This window comes from Monodelphis domestica, chromosome 1 (assembly GCF_027887165.1).
Source record: "Monodelphis domestica isolate mMonDom1 chromosome 1, mMonDom1.pri, whole genome shotgun sequence".
Taxonomy (NCBI): domain Eukaryota; kingdom Metazoa; phylum Chordata; class Mammalia; order Didelphimorphia; family Didelphidae; genus Monodelphis; species Monodelphis domestica.
The window spans coordinates 694,302,853-694,324,788 of NC_077227.1; the positions used below are offsets into that span (position 1 = coordinate 694,302,853).

The 21,936-nt window shown below is 38.6% G+C and overlaps 1 protein-coding gene across 1 annotated transcript in view; it reads left to right on the plus strand.

Moving 5' to 3' along the window:
• PHAF1 (phagosome assembly factor 1) overlaps positions 1–21,936 on the plus strand; it is a 75,401-nt gene that overhangs the window by 51,216 nt on the left and 2,249 nt on the right. The window contains exons 9-15 of the mRNA XM_001364522.4: positions 11,213–11,346; positions 11,758–11,841; positions 12,815–12,897; positions 14,684–14,727; positions 16,808–16,851; positions 17,574–17,632; positions 20,760–20,832. Of these exons, the coding sequence (XP_001364559.1) occupies positions 11,213–11,346; positions 11,758–11,841; positions 12,815–12,897; positions 14,684–14,727; positions 16,808–16,851; positions 17,574–17,632; positions 20,760–20,832 (521 nt within the window). The remainder of the gene's footprint in view (positions 1–11,212; positions 11,347–11,757; positions 11,842–12,814; positions 12,898–14,683; positions 14,728–16,807; positions 16,852–17,573; positions 17,633–20,759; positions 20,833–21,936) is intronic.

Here is a 21,936-nt window from a genome sequence, read left to right on the forward strand (position 1 = left end):
CCTTCCAACACTTAGCCAGACTAGTGCTCAGACAAAAGACCAAGTTCAAAAAGACTTAAGTTCAAAAAGACTTCAAATGCAGTCTTTTTGTTCCCACATGCAAAGCCTTACTAGTTTTGAAGAACCTGTCAGGGCTTGCTCTGTGCTGGCCCAGCCTTTGGGAATCCAGTTCATCTTCATGCCACAATGAGACATCAGAGTAAGACCTTAACAAGGGATTTGTTAGTATTACTAATAATGGTACCACAACCACAATAATATTGGGAACTCAAATTCTAGTCCTTCTTTTAACTTTGTTTCTTTTCATTTTAGGCAAGTCATTTCAAGTCTTTTGTTTCCCTACCCACAAAATGGTATTTTTAACACCTGAATTTTCCCTTTTGAAATTCTTTTACCAATTTGTACACAGAGAAGTGGTCTGTAGTAGACATTTTAGGTAGGTAGACAGACAGATATGTACATACAATAAAGACAACAAAAATAAACAGTAAATTCAAATGCAATTTGTAATTACATTTACATTTGTTACTTTGTTGTAATATAATTTTCACTTATAAGAAACAGAAAAGGAGAATTGCTTTGTGGAACTGAATCTTAGTTATGTACAGAATGCTTTTTTTTTTTTAAGTACACAATTCTACATAATTTTAAGACTCCCCTGCCTACCTCTCTCTTTCTGGGCTTCCTTCTACTCTCTTATTTTAAAAAAACAAACCTATTTATCATTAGCATTCATTTAAAAAAATTTTTTTAGTTCCAAATTCCCTCCCTTCCTCACCCCCCACCCCCCCCCCCCCGGAAAGCAACAAATGTGTTGTCAGTTTTACATGTGAAATAAGCAAAATATATTAGTCATGTTGTCCCCCCTCCCAAAAAAGGGAAGAAAAATAAAGCAAAAAAAAAATTATACTTCAATCTTCACTCAGACTTTATCATTTCAGTCTCTTGAGGTGAATAGCACTTTTCATTGTTAAGTCCTTCAAAATTTTCCTGAATTGTGTTGATCAGAATAGCAAAGCCATTAACAGCTGATCATTGTGTAATATTGCTATTAGTACATACAGTATTTTCCTTGTTCTGCACATTTCACTTTGCATCAGTTCATATGAGTCTTACCAGGTTTTTCTAAAACTATCCATCTCATCATTTCTTATTGCATAATAGTATTCCATCACAAATGGTAAACCATTCTAGTATCTTTGCCAAGAAAACCCCAGATGGGGTCACAAAGAGTCAAACAAGACTAGACAACAAAAATCTAATATCATCCCGGTCATATACTACAATTTGTCTAGCCATTCCCTTATTGATGGGCATCCCCTTGACTTCCAATTCTCTAACACCACTAAAAAAGCTGCTACAAATATTTTTGTACATATAGATCCTTTTCTCCTTTTTTTTATCTCTTAGGGATACAGATCTAGTAAATAGTATTGCTGGATCCAAGGATATGCATAATTTTATAGCCCATTGGGCATCATTCCAAATTGTTCTTCAAAATGGGTTGGATTAATTCTTGACTCCACCAATAGTGCATTCATGTTCCAGTTTTTCCACATCTCTAATATTTGACATGTTCCTTTTGTGTAATAGTTGCCCATCTGATAGGTACCTTCACATTTTTTCCCATTGATTCCCTTGAGATTCTTGACCTTTTGTTTTTTCAGGTGAATTTTATTATTTTTTCTAGTTCTCTAAAAATAATTTTTGGTAGTTTGGTATTGCACTGAATAAGTAAATTAATTTGGGTAGAAGTGCCATTTTTATTATATTAAGTAAGCTTACCCATTAGCAATTAATATTTTTCTAGTTGTTTAGTTCTGGTTTTGTGTAAAAGGTGTTTTGTAATTGTGTTTATGTAATTCTTAGGTTTGTCTTGGCATGCAGACACCCAACTCTTTTATATTGACTACAGTTACTTTAAATGGAATTTCTCTTTCTACTTCTTCCTGCTGATTCTGTTAGAAATGCTGATGATTTATGTGGGTTTATTTTCTATCCTGCAACTTTGCTAAAATTGTCAATTATTTAAAATAATTTTTAGTTGATTCTATAGGATTCTCCACATATACCATCTACAGAGTGATAACCTCCTGTTTTTAATATAAATATTTTATTTATATTCTTTTTCTATATTCTATATTACTCTTCTCTCTTACCCACAAACAAATTCAATATCCTCTCTGATAAAAACTAAGTGTGGTCAAACAAAACATCCTTCCATTGGACCTGCTATCTGAACACATCTGATCCTGCACTTCTCATTCACTATCGCCATCAAGAGATAAGAAGTATGACTCCTTTTTGGTTTGTGTAGTTAGGGTTGTTCATTGAGCTCACTGAAGTTCTTGTCTTTCAGAACTGTTTTCCTTTACACTGTTGGATTGTGTGACTTGTTTTCCTGGTTCTGCATACTTCATTCTATATCAGTTTGTATAAGCTTTCCCTGGTTTTTCTGAATTCATCCCTTTTAGTCATTTCTTACAATGCAACAATATTCCATTACATTCATGTACCCTAATTTTCTCAGCCATTCTAACTGGTAGGTACCTCATTTATTTCCAGTACTTCACTACAACAAAGGGGGCTGCTATAACTGATTTGTTGTGCCTTTTACCTTTTTCTTTGAACAGGTCTCGTAGGATTCACCCATGGGATCAGTGAATGAACATTTTAATTACTTTTGGGATATAGGTCCAAATTGTTACTTTTTTCTAGAAGAGTTGAACCAGTTCATGTAATGTGATATTTCCACAGTGTTCTATCACTTGGCCTGCCTTACGATTGTAGCAGATCCAAGATAGCATCTAGGAGAGGACTTCTTTGGCCAAGACGGATTACAACCTTACCCACCATTTCATCCTATAGAATTGTTTCGCCTGGAGAAAAGAAGATCTGGATATTGGGGGGGGCAGGGGAGGAACATGATAGTGTTCTTTAGGGATTTCAAGGGCTTCCATGTGGAAGAGGGATTCAGATTATTCTGCTTGGCACCCAAGGGTCATAAACATAGCTTAAAGTTTTAGGGGGGCAAATTTCAGCTCAATGGGAGATGCTTCTTATGAATAAGAAGATTCCAAAAGTGGAGTGAGCTGCCTTAGGAAATGAGGGCATAGAAGTTAGAGTACTAGACTTAAAGTCACAGAGAACTCATTTAAGTTCTACCTCTTACACTTACTAGCTAGGTGACTCTGGGCAAATTGCCCAAGCTCAGTAAGGCTCACAGACTCCCATAAAATGGGAATAATGCCTACCTACAGAATGTGAAGCTCCGATTAGATAATATATATATATATATACACATAGATAATACAATGTATATAATACACAGACACTGAATAAAGTTAGCTGTTATTAGTGGGTTCTCCCTCACTACATCCAAGTGAAGGTTGGATGACTACTTATTAGGTATGTTGTAGAAAGGGTTGTTGTTCAGGACTGGGTTAGACCTATAGGTGTCAGTATAATCTTTGTACTGTCTATCAGTTACCTTTTAATTTTAAAGAACTGAGCTAGTTATCTGCATAAAGTGGATTATTATATTTATCGCTATCCATTGCTATGTACTTGGGACAATGCCTTATGATGGTATAGAAGCAGCCTTGCATTTATGGAAACCCTGTCAGTAAACTATAGTAGGTTCTGCTGTGCTGCAAATGCTTCATATACAACCCCTGAAACAAACTGCCTACTCTTTACCAATAGGCTGGGTAATGATTTCTCTGGCAATCCACAAAACAAAGAAATGAAAATGATCCTCACTTATATGCAGAGAGCAGAAAAGGTAATAAGATTCCAGTTTTGATGGTCTTCAAATATTAATTCAAATTAACTCTGGTACTTGAAATGGGAGATACCAACATATCTCCCACATGTATACCATGTCCAAAGAGTAGCCAACAAATTGTCATATTACTGGAGATACTGAATCATATTAATTTTGACCTCATTATAAATGAAAATATATATACATATATATACATGAAATCAGAAGACTAAAAGAAGTTGCAGATACGTGAAGAATGACTATCAGATTATCTTTGGAAAAGCAAATAAAGGAAAGAGTTAAGCCTGTTTTAGCATTCATTTGAAGACAACAAAAAAATATCATTTCATAAGGCATTTGCTCATCTCATTTTGCAGTACCCATGATAATCATTTGCAAAAAAGATTACCACAAAGACAATTGCTGCTTATGGACTTCTATAAAGAAATAGAGCTGGGAAGGGTGAACTCAGTAAGGCTTTCTAAGTTAAGTAAGCATGTTCTTTTATATCAATTGCATTTTTATTCTGAACTTAACATGCCAAAAATAGACCATTTTCATATACACAGCAAAGCACCAAATAAGATTGTCTGTGAAACTGCTAATCTCCATTTCATACCACTTGCCCTTTTTTTGAAAGGCCATATTCTGGCAAGTAATATGATATAGTTTGTACATCTAATACATATTTCCATGTTCATCAGGTTGTAAAATAAGATATATGTAAAGTATACTAGAAAAAAAATTATGGAGGAAATAAGGTGAAAACCAGCATGCTTCAAAAAGATAAATAAAATAAAAATAAATAAAAGACCATATTCTAATTCTCCATGTTTCAAAACTGTCCTGCTTATATGTGCTTCCTTCAGAACTTCCTTCTGTTCCCTTTTGTGTATTTTTTAAAAGATTTCAATGTTCCTCTTTTTTAAATTTTATTTTTTTAAACCCATACCTTCTGTCTTGGAATCAATACTGTGTGTTGGTTCTAATGCAGAAGAGTGTTAAGGGCTAGGCATTGGGAGCTAAGTGACTTGCCCAGAGTGACCTGTCTGAGGTGTAAACCTCAAAATTTCTCAGACTTATGAATGTTAGGGGTTTCCCCCATTGGGGAATCTTCTACTTAAAAAAATTCCCTAGCAGGTGGTGAGAACTCTACTTGAGTGGGGGGGCTCCTGCTATGGGAGTGTCCCTGCTCCACTCTACTTAAGACTGCTTTAGGACAGAAAACTGTTTGCTAAACAATGAAAGTACTTTGATCCATGCTTATGGAAGGGACAGGAAGTTCTTTGAGTCATGACTGTTTTAGAATTGATACAATGGGATACTAAGTACCTATAAAGGTGGGGCAACTTGTAAACTACTTAAACCTAAAAGGGTGACAACTTATTCAGAGGTTTTTTCTTAATGAAATTTGTCGACACAGCAGCATTTTTTCCTGACTTACTAAAGAGATTAAAACTACTCAGCTGTGAATTCAAAATGGGCAGTCCTTTAGAAACATCTACAGTGATTGGTAGATGTAAGGACTTAGGGGAGGTGACAGAGGAGATTTTGCCCTTAAAAATAAGAACTTGGATCTCATTGAAGAAATCTCGATTTCTGACTCTCATTCTGAAGGAGAGCTCCTTGAGGAGCTCCTCTGAGGGGCTCTGTCCCTCTGGGGTAGGAGCTCTGGAGGCTCTTGAGAGAGGCCCTTTGAAACAATCTCTGGCTGGAAGACTCTTTGAGGAAGGACGCTGGCCTGGTGTCACTAGTATCCTTGTTTAGTCAGACCTTGTGGTGAGTGTTAAAAAACTGACTGATTTCTCTTTTAAGACTCAGGTCTAGGCCATATTGGCTTGAGGCCCTTCATACTTATTCCTTTCTTACTCTCTCTCTCTTTCTTTGATTACTCGTTGTATTGTTAATTAAAATCTCTATAAAACCCAATTGATTTGGGTATTTGAATAATTGGGAATATTTCCCTGGCGACCACCTTATATTTGATTTTAAACCCAAGACACTGTAGTGAAACATTTCTGTGGTCAAATTTACTCACCCTCTCTTATATCTATCAACATTTATATCTTCCACTATTGTAATCACTACAGTTTAAGACCTCAACCATTTTAAATCTCACAGAGGCTAGATTTGAACCCAGGACCTCCTGTCTCTGGGCCTGGCTCTCAATCCATTGAGCCACCCAGCTGCCCCAATATTCGTCTTTTTTTTTTTAAACAATCATTATTACTCTCTCTCCTTTTTTCACTCTAATTTTTTTTTAATTAGGAAAAATCATCTCTGTAAACCCACACGGTGGTGACCTTATTGAATCGTCTCCTTTAGGAAATTTTATTTTTACTTGCAACTGTTCCCTCCATGGTTTCATGCTCTTTCTTAAACCCTATCCACCATTCCATCACTTCTTGTTTCTCCTTTTGAGTCTGATGTGCTTCTACATCAAAGAATGTGTTTGCATGTGCATACTCATGTTTCAGTTTTGGTTTGATATAAGAATGAAGTTCATCTGATGCCCACCTTCCCACCACTTTCCATGCCTAATGTTCTATTTACTGTGCCAACTTTGCTGCTTCAAAGGGAATTTACAAATATTGCAGGGGCAGCTGCATGTGGATAGATTCACTCCTAGAGATAGGAGGTCCTGGATTTAAATATGGCTTCAAACACTTCCTAACTGTGTTATCTTAACCCTCATTGCCTAAATCTTACCATTTTTCTGCTTTCAAACTCATGCATGGTATTCATTCTAAGACAAAAGGTAAGGGATTTTAAGAAGAAAGAAAAAGAAATATTGCAAAAATTAAATTTAAAAAATATATATGGGTGAATTGGTTCTTTTCTGAGAGTTTTAGCAGAGGAAAAAGACTTGTTTAAATCCAGCCTCAGACACTTACTAGCTATGTGACTATGGGTAAATTATTTGTCTACCTCAGTTTCCTCCATTGTAAAATGGGAATCATAATAGTACCTCCCAGGACTGTCAAGGATCAAATGAGACAATATTTATAAAGTACTTAGCATGATGCTTGACACATAGCAGACACTTAATCAGTACTTGTTTTTTTCTTTGAAAATATTTAGTTTCTGAAGAGATGCTTGTTTCTTTAAATCCTATTAGAATATTAACACAGGATCATCAGGCATTTTTAACATTAGTTGGACTCTTTGTGTTTCTATTTCAGAATTCCCACTCAGCTCTGTTCCATATATCAAAATGTTTTAAAGTCTTCAATTTCATTAAAGAGGCACCTTCCAGGGCAGCTGGGTAGCTTAGTGTATTGAGAGCCAGGCCTAGAGACAGGAAATCCTAGGTTCAAATCTGACCTCAGACACTTCCCAGCTGTGTGACCCTGGACAAGTCACTTGACCCCCATTGCCTAGCCCTTGCCACTCTTATGCCAATGCTGTGTATTGGCTCCAAGATGAAAGGTAAGGGTTTAAAAAAAAAAAAAGCCACCTTCCCCACCACCCTCAACTCGGATTGTATTCAGTTTTGCAGTGTAAGTTATTCTTGGCTTTAAGCCTCTCTTGTTATCTTTTTGGTATATTGTATTTCAAGATCTCACTTTTATAATAGAAGTTTCCAGGTCATATATGATTCAGACTCTAGTTCCAAGTATCTTTAAATAATTGCAATATTTTTTCTTTAGCATAAGAACTTTGAATTTTGGCTGTAGCTGGATTTAATATTTTTCTTTTTAGGATTTCTTTAATAAATTTATCAGTGGATTCTTGCTACTAATATAGTATCTAGCCTTTTTTTTTAATTATAGTTTTCATGGAATTCAGTGATTCTTAGATGATATTTCCTTGACCTGTTTCCCAGGTCAGTTTTTTTAATCTTCTGATTTTGTTCTAAAATTTCTTGTACTCATTGATTTCAATTTTGTCTGTTCTATTTTTCAGGGAGTCTGTTACTTCTATAAAGTTTACCCATTTCTCTTCATTTAAAAAAAAATCTGATTTCATTTCTTCTAGGTATTCAATTCCTTATGGAAAGGTTTTTTTTCCCCTTATTTGAGACTCTGCTTGAAATATTTATGGAGCTACTCCTTTGAGGATTTTTGGATCTTCAGTCTTTTTTCATATGTCTGTATTTCTTAGATTTTTCATCTCTCTTGCTTTAGTCCCTATGTTGGTGTTAGAGCTATGCTTTAGCCCCTGGTGTACTTTTGGGTAAGGTGATTGGCTCTGCTTAGTGTCACTCTGTCCTCTCCCAAACCTCCCAGGTTCCTGACTTCCAGTGCCAACTTCCACCTCCTGGAGTTAGGCCTTTTTGAATCTTTACAGTCCAGAGCCCTGAATCTTCAGAATCTTCTGTTTCATGTTTGTACAGAGCATTTGGGACCTCAGAGCCATAGTACTTGGTTTGTCCCTATTGAAGTGCTCTGAAGATTGCTTTTGCTACTTCCAAGGGCCCCATCTTATGGTTCTCTTATGGGGAACTCTTCACTCTTTCTGTCTCTGGACATAGAGCCTTGCAGGTGGCATGTGTCTCTGGATTTTTTTTCATCACACTGGGAGATGGCTAGCTTGTTTGTCTCTTTTGTGCTATCTTTATCTTTGCTTGTTGCCTGGGAGCTTCTGGCTTTTTATTCAGTTCTGGGGTGGGAGATGTTTCTCGTTGGATTTCTTAATCTTTATTTGGTTCAGTTGGAGTTTTGTGTTTGTGCTAAGGAGATATTTGGGATCTGGGAGAGGTCTTCCGTCTTAATCTGAAGCCAGTGTATGTTTTTCATGAGAAGAGCCTTGGCAGAGGGTATAAAGAGATAGCTAACCTTAGAGTCAGGATTGAACACTTGGGTTCAAGTCTTGCTTCTGGCACATACTATGTCTATGAACCTGGCAAATTCACTCAACTTGTCAATGCCTCTTATAGACTGAATTTCCTTCCTAGGAATTAGTATAATATAGTATAATATAGGAATTACCTATAATAATTAACAAAAGCACAAGTCAGAATTAAAACAAAATGAAAATAACTCTTTTTTAAATATTTAGTTACTTGAGGATAGCAAAAAAAAATGTTGAAAAACATGCTGCAGTCATAAGAATGGCTCGCCCAGTGTACTGAAGCTTCCCATCTATGCAGAATTCTTTCAGACAGAAAATAACTAGTTAATAACATATAAGTCATTTCCAAATTTATCTGTATAAAGTCATCTGTTATAACAAGCAAAGAGCAGAATCAGTACTGAAAGAGTAAAAAAATTAAAATGAAAAGAGAGTATGTGATTGAAGCAGCCCCATCTTTACTTATTTAATCAAGCTGTTGTTATCAAAGAATGAGAAAAGAATCAGTATTAGACTATTATAAATTCCTGAGACAGTTTACCAACATATAAATCATTTACCAAAAAGAAAGTCCAGAAACTGCCTCAGCCAACAAGTAAAGCAAAGGATACTAGGAAGCCCATAGCAATACCAGTTTTAATTGCAGACTTATTTGTAAAATCTTACAGAAGAGGATAATATGTGCTGTTATTAAACATTTAAGAAGCAGTGGAGGAAGGTAAAATTTAACATCCAACCTAATAAAGCCAGGTCATCCTTAGAGCATCTTATTCCATGCCAGGATGAGACTAGGAGAACAACAGGCAAAATGAAAAAGATCTATCAAGAGTTCTGTGACAAACTCTTCATTGACAGTCACCACATTTAGACTTGACATCACAAGCACTGATACACTATGTGGGGGAAGTAGAAATGGCATTGAGGCAATGAGCTCTGCAGCACAGTCTGCTAGAGATGACCTTATTCTGACATTATTAAAGAATTAGCTCTAATACCTGAAAGAAAGGCTACCAAATGCTTAGAATAAGTTAGACCTTATTTTCCAAAAAAGGTGACCAATAAAATATCAATAACAACCAACCTGTATGCCTACCAATTTCTGTCTCTTCTGAGAATTCTTCTGTGAATAATCTTCATGTCAATTGAAGACAGCCTTGTTGAAAGTTTTAGAAGGAAATAGCAGAACTCATGTGCCCAGGATTCTCCCTGAAACAAAGGCCCAACTTCTTTTTTTTAAGTATGTTTTATTTGGTGCCTTTTCTTTATTTTACAGTCATTGATGGGAGAAAAGGGGACCTCACCTGCCTCCAGATAAAAAATTAAATAAAAGTATCTGTTGGTGACTTTTTAAAAAACCCTTACCTTCTGTCTTAGAATCAATACTATCAGTTCCAAGGCAGAAGAGTGGTAAGGACTAGGCAAATGGAATTATACGGGGTCACACAGCTAGGAAGTGTCCAGGGCCAAATTTGTACCCAGAGAATCTCTTGTCTCTAGACCTGACTCTATCCACTAAGCCATCTATCTAGCTGCCCCTGTTGGCTGCTTCTAACAATGTTTACCACAGTCTGTCTTAGTCTTCTTCTCTCTGCTAAGAGGTCAGATTTGTTTTGGTCTGCTCTCTGGGACCTTCTTTACTAAGGTCAGCTTCCATTGAGTGAACAGCTTTTGTTTACATTGTTGGTATCATCTATTTCATTTTCTTAGTTTTCTTGTTTTCTTTTTCGATCTCCCATCAGTTCATTCCAGTCTTGCTGTCATCATTTAAAGTCATCATTTCTTACACACAGTAGCACTTAAGTGCTCACACACCATGATATCTTCAGTCATTCCCCAGTCAATAGGCATCCCCTATCCCAGTTCTTTTGCTACCACAGAGTGCTTCTATATTCAGAGAGCCATATTTTTAACATAGGTAACATTCAAGGGGTGCTAGATAGCTGAAAGTCATGGAATTCCAGGCACCTAAGAGTTAGAATTGGAGGTCTTTCATAGTGCATGGAGAGATTTCTGGCAGGCGTGAAAAGGCATGAAAAGTATATTATCAGGCCTGTTCTGGAAAACAGCAACAAGGAGATAACCTGCAAGATTAGGATTAGAAGAGGAAAGTGACTGGTTACAGAGCAAAAGCAGAATATAATTGATGGATACTCTTGTTTCATTGGCATCTACACAGTTTATCAAGCATTTATTAAGCACTTATTGAATGCAGAGCTACAATGGAGAGACATTGAATAGAAGGTCCCTGGTACATCAAAAGAGTCTTTTGGAGAATTTGAGGGAGAATGAGTCACAAAGAAACACAAGGAAAGGATAGATTTTGATCTTGGAGCAAGTAGCCATGTTTATAAGATTGTCAGTCTTATCAAAGTGTTGACAGCATTTGTCACACTCCATTATAACTTAGGTCTGTTATTACATTGGTCCCTACCTACTACTACACATTGTATGTGTGTTGTTGATTGGAGGAGTGAAATCTTCAGTTACTCTCCTGAGGTTGCCCTGAACAAGACCTCACCCCTACTCTGCCCTAGAGATCACTAGTGAATCCTGCCTTACCCATTCTCCTCTCTCCCCCTCTACCTAAAACCACTTACCAACAGCCCCTTGCCAGGTACCAGCAGCCTAAATGCTTTGCTTGGTCTTCCATAGGTTGTGGCCCGGGAGTATTAGCAGATGCCAAGATGCGAGTATTTGAACGTTCAGTGTACTTTGGAGATTCGTGCCAAGATGTTCTCAGTACCCTGGGCTCTCCACACAAGGTTTTTTACAAGTCAGAAGACAAGGTAGGAAAAGTAGCCAAGTGAAGCGGGTTTTATTCATTTAGTGTTAAATTAGTAACTAGTAGGAGCTTCATAAGTGTAATTCTCTGTCCCTGACACAAACTAAGGGTCTTCCTTATGGTCTTGGGTTTCCACTGTGTGCACTTCCCTCTCTTCTTCTGTTCCACTTCCTGTATTTGACAGTACTACTCAACCCTCCCTACTTCAGGGGAGCTTGTGAGGTCAGCAGACTTCATCAATAGGATTTAGATCCAAAGTGGGACAGGTTTTTAGGATGCTTTTTTTATAAGTGAAATTTCAGTGTACTATGCAAGGGGGGAACTTATTTTTAGTTTTTATAAATGCAATTTCAGAGATTTTACTTTATTCCATGAGCCTCAGTAACTGTTTGAATTCTGTTTTATTTTGTAACAGATGAAGATTCATTCTCCTTCTCCTCATAAGCAAGTTCCGTCAAAGTGTAATGATTACTTCTTCAACTATTTCACACTTGGAGTGGTAAGTTATGATTCCTCAGACTTTTGACTTGAAAAGATCTAAGGTTTTGTATGGGCACATTTTCCACCAGGGCACAGCACAGTGTCTCCATGTCTTAATTCATTATCATCTCACAGGGAACTTCTGGTGATTGGACCTTCTTCACTTATCTAGGCTTGACCCATGGACATGCATTTGGTCACCAGGGTCACACCAGAAGGCAAAACCCCTGAGGCGCCACACTAAAGTGAGGCATCAGAGGGCAACTCTTAGGGTAGCTTGAGATTTCTCATTTGAACCATCACAAATGTCAGAATGGCTTAGATCCCAGCCTATGGTTTGGCTTTGTACGTAGTCAGGTGGCTAGAAAAAGGCCTATGTAATGTGCACCAGAGAAGCAATCTTTCCTGTCCTCTCTCTAGATCTAGCTGAAGATTATGCAGACCTGAATGAAGCCAGGAGAGAAGCCACATAGCAACAACCAGCAGTTATTTCCCCCTTAAAGGCTAGGTTCTTTCTCATTAGTGTTAGACTTTCAGTGACAGGGACTTTTTTGCTTAGGATCCCATTCTCAGCACTAACGAGGTATGCTGTGAATCCAAGCTCTTGGTCCAGATTTCTCCCTAGATTTCTCTTGTCCATCACAGAAGACTGAGTATAAATTACCTACAGTGGTAGGGAGACGAGAGACGAGAGCAATGGCTGGCATTTAGATAGCACTTTACAAATATTACTTCATTTGATCCTCACAACAATCCTGGGAAGTAGTTGCTATTATTGTCCCCTTTTTACAGATGGGGAAACTGATGGAGGGGAGTGACTTGCCAAGGTACACAGCTAGTAAATGCTGATTTTGAATTCAGGTCTTCCTGATCCAGTGCTCTTCATTGTAGCCTAGTAATTCGCCCACATCCAATAGTGTTTAGGATCTAGCTAGGTTTCTTATTCACAAGCTAACTTCCCTTCTCGTTTCAAGCCTCTGTTTTTTCTGTAGGATATTCTCTTTGATGCAAATACACACAAGGTGAAAAAATTTGTCCTCCACACCAATTACCCTGGGCATTATAACTTCAACATGTGAGTATGCTTATACCCTCTTGGGACACGGTTTTTTGGAACGACTACTAACCTTGGCTATGCCAAAAAGCAGGCCATCAGGGTTTTACTTTTTGACTTTGGGAAATCTGTATAAATGCTGATTCCTGGCAAGGGTGAGATTCCCCAGAGACTTGTACCAGGGAACCAGACACAAGAGCTGATCCCCAAGCAGCAGCTGATTGACAGCTGTGTGCAAATGCTTTCTCCATTCCTCACTATAAACCATTCTGCCCTCACTTAAATTACTAGATTGAGGGGTGGTAGGGGGGTGGGGATTGGGAGGGAAATGCAGCAGCAGCATTTTTCTAGAGGCTTTCAATACCAGTGGTTCTAGCTGTCTGACTTGGAGGGGGAAAAAACTTTTGACCAGCTCCAGATTGACCCTAAACCCAAGATACTTTTCCCTTCATATATACTAGTTTTCTTGATTGCTAAACTTCACTCCTTTTCTGGCTCCCCAAAGTCTTTATCCACCTGCATCTTGGAAGTAAAAGAGGGAAGGAAATGATTTTTTTCTCCACCCCTTTCTAGGCTTCTTTTATAATGAATATTTCACAGTTAACGCTTTAGACTTCTGTGTCCTAGCTACTATCTTGTATTAAGAACATAGAAAGCTATGTCAGTTTTATTCTGCTTTATTTCCTTGACCAAGGTATGTGTAAATAATTTGGAGACACTTCAAAAACTCATTCTCTTTTCCCCCAGATTTTCCTTTTTTTTCATGATTCACATTTAATACTAAATTTGTAGAATGTATAAGTATTTTCAGAGTTCTCCCAAGACAATAAGCCTGATTAAAGAAGCCTCAATAATGTGTCAAGTTGCTCAGGCCCAGCATGCAGGTCTCCTGATTTTTAATCTAGTGCCCTTTCCATTACATAAGGATGCCGATGTAGGGGAAGTGTCCAGATACCTACTGAGCCTTGCCTGCTTTCCTTCTGCTTAAACTAAAAAAACCTAGCAACAGTTACCACAGTAACTGGGCTCCTCACTTGAGCAAACATAGCCCTGTTTAATTGCAAGAGTTTCCAGGTTTCCACTTGACCTTCTTAATGATATCATCAGTCGTTGATGGGAAGGTTGACATCATATGTATGTTTTTTTTTTAACCCTTACCTTTTGTCTTAGAATCAATACTGTGTCAGTTCTAAGGCAGAAGAGTGGTAAGGACTAGGCAGTTGGGGTTATGTGTCTTAAATTAAGGATCACACAGCTAGGAAGTGTCTGAGGCCACATTTGAACCCAGGTCCTCCTGTCTCTCAATCCTCTGAGCCACCTTACTCCCCTGAAATAGTGTCTGTGATGGTCATATGTTGGACCCTGGTCTGAGGGCCAGTAACACATTTCATTATGTGCTGCTGCTGGGAATCAGAAACAGGATGCTTATAGAATAACATTTTTAAAAGGAACAATTTGAAAAGAATCAAGAGCTACGATTGACATCATAATCAAGCATGATGCTTAAAGCCTAATGGGAGAGAATGCTGCCACCTCCTGACGGAGAGGAGAGACTGATATGCTGAATGAAACACATGCTTATGTGCATGTAGATTCAACTGTGGTTATTTGTACTAAGAGTTTTGTCTTTTTTCCCAGTTTAAGAACTGAGGGGGGGAAATGTCAATGCTTGATAATTGAAAAATTAAATTTTCATTTAAAAAACCACTGGTGGTCAGAAGGCCAGGATTCAGCTACTCTGGGCAGTCAGCTTTGCTGCCTAAGTGTTTCTAGCCTTTGACTATGTCTGTGTGTCTTCTTTCTGCAGCTATCACCGCTGCGAGTTCAAGATCCCCCTGACCATTAAGAGAGGTAAGCAGTATCCCTTACAGTCAGAGGAAGACAGGAACACCTCCCTTCTATTTTTGCTGAGGCAAACCCTTTTATGTTCCAAGTGACATATGGAAGGGAAGGATGAAAACCTGCTAGTTCTTTCAGCACCAATCCTGGCCTTCAGATAATTTTCCCTGGTGCTAAATACCTCTATGCAGAGATATGTTAAAGAATGAATTAAGATAGGGGGGTATAAGCTAATTCCCATTTGCCAGATGAGAGAACTAAGGCCTAGTGAGGGGGAGTGACTTGCTCTGGTTAAAATGAGTAAGAAAAAGACTCAGGCCTTGAACCCTGGTCTTCAAAGTTCAAAGCTAGACCTTATTAATACTCCAAGATGCCATATAAACTTGTCTTTGCTGTGGATGGGTAAACCTGTGAGGTAGTCACGAGACTGTATGTACCTCAGCTCAGAAGCTACCATGGAAGCTGTTCAGGAGGAAGGATCTGTCATCATTACCAGTGGCAGGAATGTTGAGCTTTTTTACCATTACTCCATCATTGTGTAGCTTCTACCCTATTCTGGGTACAACACTGCAATAGTCACTATTCCTCTTGACCATAGTTATCTGAACTTCTCTTCCGGTCTCATTCCTTACCACATCCATCCATTCAGCCCTGCCCATTCCAGATAGGCTTCTGTCCTTTGACTTCCAGGCCTGCCTCCTAGGATGAGGTGGGCTATACTGTATTTTCCCTGGGGTTCAGAGCCCCTCCCTATAGTTAGATGGCCCTCCTAGGGACCAGATTCTTGCTTCTCCCCTAATTAGCCTTATCATAGTCTGCTTCAAGTTCGAAGTACATGTGTGTCTTGGGCTAGGAGAAACCACCTCCCATCCAAGAGGCTTCTGGCAGCCACTTGTAAGCGATCTTCACAGCTGTCCAAGGTTGGGGAAGGACTAAAAGACTAAAAGCTGATGGGCTTGCTTAGGAAAAACATGCTTTTTTCTTTTTATAAACACTTTAAGAGCTCTCTAAATAATTTTGTTTGCGAGTACTTCTTAGCTATCCCAAACTCTTAGAATACATACCCTTTAATGCTGTTTATTACAAATGTTAAAAGATATTTTGTAGAGGAAAAGCTGGAGGCCTGGGTAATGAGAAGCCACTTGCCCAGTGCCCCACAGTAGGGGGCAATGCTGAGATTTGAACCAAGGTCTTCTGACACCAGATCTTCTATGTGGCTACTGGAACCTAACGTGACAACCAGCCCCTTACTAGAGAGAGCTTCTTTAAGTGTTAAAATTAAGGGTTTGACCAAAATATATGATTCAAAAGTATTGCTCAAAGTTGAAATGACTTTAATAGCTTTTACTTACAAAAGAGATGGAAAGAATGTAGAGAGGAAGGAAGTAGAGAAATATAGAAGGTAGATAAGACAACCTATCCAACTAAATACTGTTCCAGTGCTTGGCTCAACCAAGACTTACTAACCTTTAACCAGAATTAAACTCTCTCCAGAAGACAGGAAGGGAAAGCCAGCTATCCACTCACCCAAGTTCCCTCCAAGAGGCAGGTCAAGACAATGACTAGGGCTGAAGGTGACTCCTGAGGCTGACTATTTCCCTTGAGCTGACCTTCTTCCTTAAAACTGACTTTCTTCTTGAAGTCCAACTCCTTTTTGGAGTCAACTTTTAGCCTCAGAAATGCAGGGCCTTTTATAGTGGCTTCTTGTCTCCTCCCCTCTTCACTGGAGCCAATCATAGCTTCCAAATTGTCTAGCACTGTGCAGGGGGCAGTGTTTGTGGGAACTAGTTCACACCTTCTGGAGGGGTGAATACTCATCAAAAGGGTTCACAGTTTCTGAAGGTGTGAACTCTTAAAAATTCACAAGTTTCTAACTGTTTGAGTTAGAAAAAAGGGTGGAGCTCCAAGTATCTTGCTGGCTTCACTTCTCCACCTAGTTCAAACTTGTGTTGATTCAATTAAAAAGTAAACAAAAGACTTTCTCCTGGCTTCACAATCTAGTGAGGTACTTAAGTTAGTGTTAACTCAGGATAGACAATAAAGAGTTCTCTTTCACACTTTCCAATGGTCTGTTTTTTTATTCTTTCCTCAGAAAGTGCTGATTGTCAGACAGAGACCTGCACAACCTATAGCAAGGTAAGTTCTCTTAGTCATGCAGAATGGGGACCTGAGCCATTGAGAATTCTAGAGCCAGGCAGCATATAAGGCTCTCAGAGCAGTGACCACTATCTCTTATCTTGTGCTGATGGAGCACCCTAGTTGTGAAGAGCAAAAGTGGCTGCCAGTCATATCTGTCCCTTCCTCCATCTTGATTTTAGAAACATAGGCTTCAGAACCTAGCCTCTGCCCTGAGGTTTATTGGGTAGAGTCCCAGGCAACTGGCAAGCTTCCAGCAGGTACACCCCAATATGGTCAGCCTGCAGAAGTTCCAGCTGAAAAACTGGAAAACGAGGAAAGTTCAAACAGAAAGCGATATCAGTGTTATGACTTTAGAAAACATGTGGTCACACTCCCTCAGTTGACAGAGAAAGAAAATGAGGCCCAAATAGATGGCTTGGCTGTTGACAGTCACACAGCTGAAGCCTCCTGACTTTTAGTCCAGGATACTTCCTACTATGCCACAGTGCTTCTGAACACTCAGTATCTCCAGATTTCTGCTTTAAGGTCAAACTTAACACCTTATCTTTCCCCATGTGCAGCTTGCTGTGGCTTCCTTGCACCATTAAGCCATTTACTGAACTCCATAACCATGAAGAAGGGTCGAGTTTAAGGTCATGGCAGCCTCCTTTCTGGGTAGGACTCGGGAAGAGAACCTAGCACTTCCCTGACTTTTACCCTTTTGTGTTTCTGTGTTGCAGTGGGATAGTATCCAGGATCTCCTTGGACATCCTGTAGAGAAGCCTGTGGTGCTTCACAGGTGAGGCACCCCTTCTCCCTCTGCCCCCACCAAATAGGCCCTAAGGCAGTTAGAACACCTCTGTGTCATCTTCTCCTTATATAAGGACCCAAGCCTATAAGCTTCAAGACAGGAAAAACAAAACCAGCCCTGTTGGAAGAAATCATAATGTTCATGGAAGTTAACACCTTGTCCCTTCAGCCAGCAAATTTTGTCTGTTTTTTTAATAATTTATTCAAAATATATAAAATGGGATAAAGGTACATAACCTTTCTTTTGGGGATTCATCCAGTGCACTTTACCCTCCATACGCTGAAATTACTTCTCCATCCTAGTGTCATAGGATTGAAAGCTAGAGACCATTTAGTCCAACCATATCATTTTTTAGGTAAGGGACTGAAGCCTTGAGAGGTTACATGCCTAGCCCAGTGTCATATAGGGAGTAACCAGCAGAGTATTTGAGGTTATCTGATTCTCAATCCAGGGCTTTTTCTACTGAACTGTATTGCCTCACCATTTTCATGATTTCTGTGATGGCAAATCAAGGCCATGAGCCCAAGTTCCATATTTGGGTAGGCCTTATACTATGTTAGAGCTCAGCAAGGCAACTTCTCTAGGAACTGAATGTGACTTGTAGTGGCATGTATTGATTGATTGATTTGTTTATTTAATTAATTAATTTGGAATATTTTTCCAGGATTACATGGTTCATGTTCTTTCCTTCCCCTCCTTCCATCCCCCTGTTCTACTGGGTCTTATATGTGTCATTGATCAAGACCTATTTCCATATTATTGATATTTGCACTGGGGTGATTGTCTAGAGTCTATTTTCTTTCTGCTCCCACAGTTCTTTCTCTGAATGTGGATAGTGTTCTTTCTCATAAGTCCCTCAGAATTGTCCTGGATCATGCATTGCTGCTAGTAGAGAAGTCCATTACATTCTATTGTGCCACAGTGTATCAATCTCTGTGTATGAGGTTCTCCTGGTTCTGCTCCTTTCACTCTGCATCAATTCCTGGAGGTCATTCCAGTTCCCATGGAATTCCTCCAGTTCATTATTCCTTTGAGCACAATAGTATTCCATCACCAACATATACCACAATTTATTCAGTCATTCTCCAATCAAAGGGCATCCCCTCATTTTCCAATTTTTTGCCACCACAAAGCACTGCTGTGAATATTCTTGTACAGGTCTTTTTCCTTATTATCTCTTTGGGATATAAATCCAGCAGTGGTATGGCTGGATCAAAGGGCAGACAGTCTTTTGGTGCCCTTTGGGCATAGTTCCAAATTGCCTTCCAGAATGATTGGATCAGTTCACAACTCCACCAGCAATGCATTAGTGTCCCAATTTTGTCACTTCCCCTCTAACATTTATTACTTTCCTTTACTGTCATATTAGCCAATCTGCTAGGTATGAGGTGGTACCTGAAATAATGGTCGGGGTTTGGGGGATGGGATTAGATGTCACACTGTAGGGCCAATATTAGAAGAATAAATTTTGGGAAGGCTATCTGTAGCTGACAAGCCCAGTCCAGGCTGAGCCCGTCCTGAGATAATAAACATAGACCACTATTTAACAGGGACAGATTGTTGTATTTAATAAACAAAGGAAGATGAAAAGGGGATTTGGGATAACCTAAACTAAGGTCAATCTACCTAAACCCACCAGATCTAAATATCTCATCACAAATTTCTTCTGAGTAAATTCCTACTCTAATGCTCCATAACTGCCTAAATCCCCAGTCCCTGATCTTGACAAAACTTACAACTAAACCCCCTTTAGATGGATTTAAGGAAAGGGTCTGTGTAAGCTTTTGCTAGGGCCAGTGAAGGTCTTTCATCTAAAAAGATCCAGACCCAATCTCACAATCACTGCAGATGGTTCGGGTTCACCAGGAACAGCCTCGATGAAATACAGCAAGCAAAACAGTATACAGGAAAGGACAGGATTAGCCACCAAGGAAATTTGTAGCCACCACCTCCAGATATTCTCCAGAGAAACAACTAACAGCCTTTGTCCTAGCCTAACCCTTCCTTCAAAGTTCCAGAATCTTCCTGATCTCATGCCATTTCTCTCTGCAAACTTAACTTTTCCTTATAACATACCTCGAAGTTGTTTTAGTTTGCATTTCTCTTATTAACAGAGATTTAGAACACTTTTTCATGTGCTTATTGATAGTTTTTATTTCTCTATCTGAAAACTACCTCTTCATATCCCTAGCCCATTTATCAGTTGGGGAATGACTTGAGTTTTTTGTACAATTGATTTAGCTCCTTATAAATTTTAGTAATTAGATCTTTGTCAGAGATTTTTGTTATAAAGGTTTTTTTCCCCAATTTGTTGCTTCCTTTCTAATTTTGGTTGCATTGGTTTTGTTTGTACTAAAACTTTTTCATTTAATATAATCAAAATTATTCATTTTACATTTTGTGATATTCTCTCTCTCTTGCTTGGTCTTAAAATCTTTCCTTTCCGATAGATCTTATCAGTATGCTATTCTATGTTCACCTAATTTACTTATAGTTTCCTTCTTTATATTTAAGTCATTCACCCATTCTGAATTTATCTTGGTGTAGAGTGTGAGATGTTGATCTAAACCTAATCCCTCCCATACTGTTTTCCAATTTTCCCAGCAGTTTTTGTCAAATAGTAGGTTTTTGTCCCAAAAGCTGGGGTCTTTGGGTTTACCATACACTATCTTGCTGAGATCATTTACCCCAAGTCTATTCCATTGATATGCAGGTATTGATTTAATAATAAATCAGCTACTAATTCCACTCAAGAGTATCATCAAGAAAAAGACTTCACCCCCATCCCAACTTTCATTTATTTAACGGCTACCTTGGGTATTAATCTTAACGTGATTTTAATTTTCCCTGGAGGAAATGGAAGGGGTAGCATACCATGTGATTTGCCCCATAGGAATGACTACAATATTGGAATTATGCCTCCTCACCATTCACACAGCATACATGAGGAGAACTGACCCTCTTCCTGAGTTTCCTGATACCCTATCTTTTCTAATGTCCATCCTGGTTATTTCTTCCCTAGGTTCAGTTTCTTGCCCTCCATTATCCCCAGATAAAGGTATCAACAGCCTCTTTAATGTCTCAACACTGTCCCTTTTCTCTCTTCCATCTGAAGGTCATCTTCACCAAATAACACAAACCCATTTGGGTCAACATTTTGTTTTGGACTACAGAGAATGATCTTTGAGGTGAGCAAAATTGACTTCCCTTTTTCTGAACTGAAAATGGATCTGAGAGTCTGGATTCAGTGTCGAGGCTAGACAGAGTTTTGTGTTGATAGAAGATTCATAGTATTTGAGTATGTGATTTTTATTTGAATAAAATGTCAGTCCTTTCTCCATTCCTGTTAATTCCTTAAGTTCTATAAGTGCCTTAAAGGTAGGGAATGTCTTTGACATCTTTGTAACTTTTCAGGGCATAATTATTCTTGCACTGATAAATGTTGAAAGCACTGAGAGTATTTGCAAAGCTTTGTGCTCAGTACTGAGAGATGGTCAGGCTCTGGTAATTACTTAATACTTATTGATATTGCCCACCTATTAACAGAGATGATCAATTCAAGATGCAGAATGAGACATGGCTGTTTTGTTTGACTATCCATATTTATTACAAGATTTTTTTTCTTCTTTTTAGTGGAGGAGGTGGGAAGTAGAGGAAAAATTCGTGTTAACTGGGGGGAAAATGTAAAATAAAAGTTACATAAAAAATATCCATCAAATAAGACAAGATCCCTTCTTCAGAGGCCTTTCTGGTAAGGAAAGATAAGATGTGCCCATTGGCCTTGTAGATGACTATAACACAAAACCCAAGAACCTGTTATTTTGAATACACATTCCCTACTGCATATGTGGTTTTCAATCTGGAAAGTTTGGAGTTTTGTTTTGTTTTTTAAACCCTTACTTTCCATCTTAGAATCAGTCCTGTGTTTTGTTTCCAAGTCAGAAGAGGTAAGGGCTAGATAGTTAAGGATTGAGTGACTTGTCCAGGGTCACACAGCTAGGAAGTATCTGGGGCCAGTTTTGAACCAGGACCTCTCATCTCTAAGCCTGGCTCTCTATCCACTGAGCCACCTAGCTGCTCCCTCTGGAAAGTATTTTAAAGACCTTCTAGTCTAGAGGTTCTTAACCTGGAGTCCACAGACCCACAGATTTGGGAGAAGGGAAGGACCCTATGACTTAGAATTATTACTAGTTTGATAGCTGTATTTCAATATAATTTATTTCTTTTGTTATTCTATATGCTTTATTTTATGTATTTTAAAATGCTCTTCTGAGGTGTTTGGAGCCCTTCAC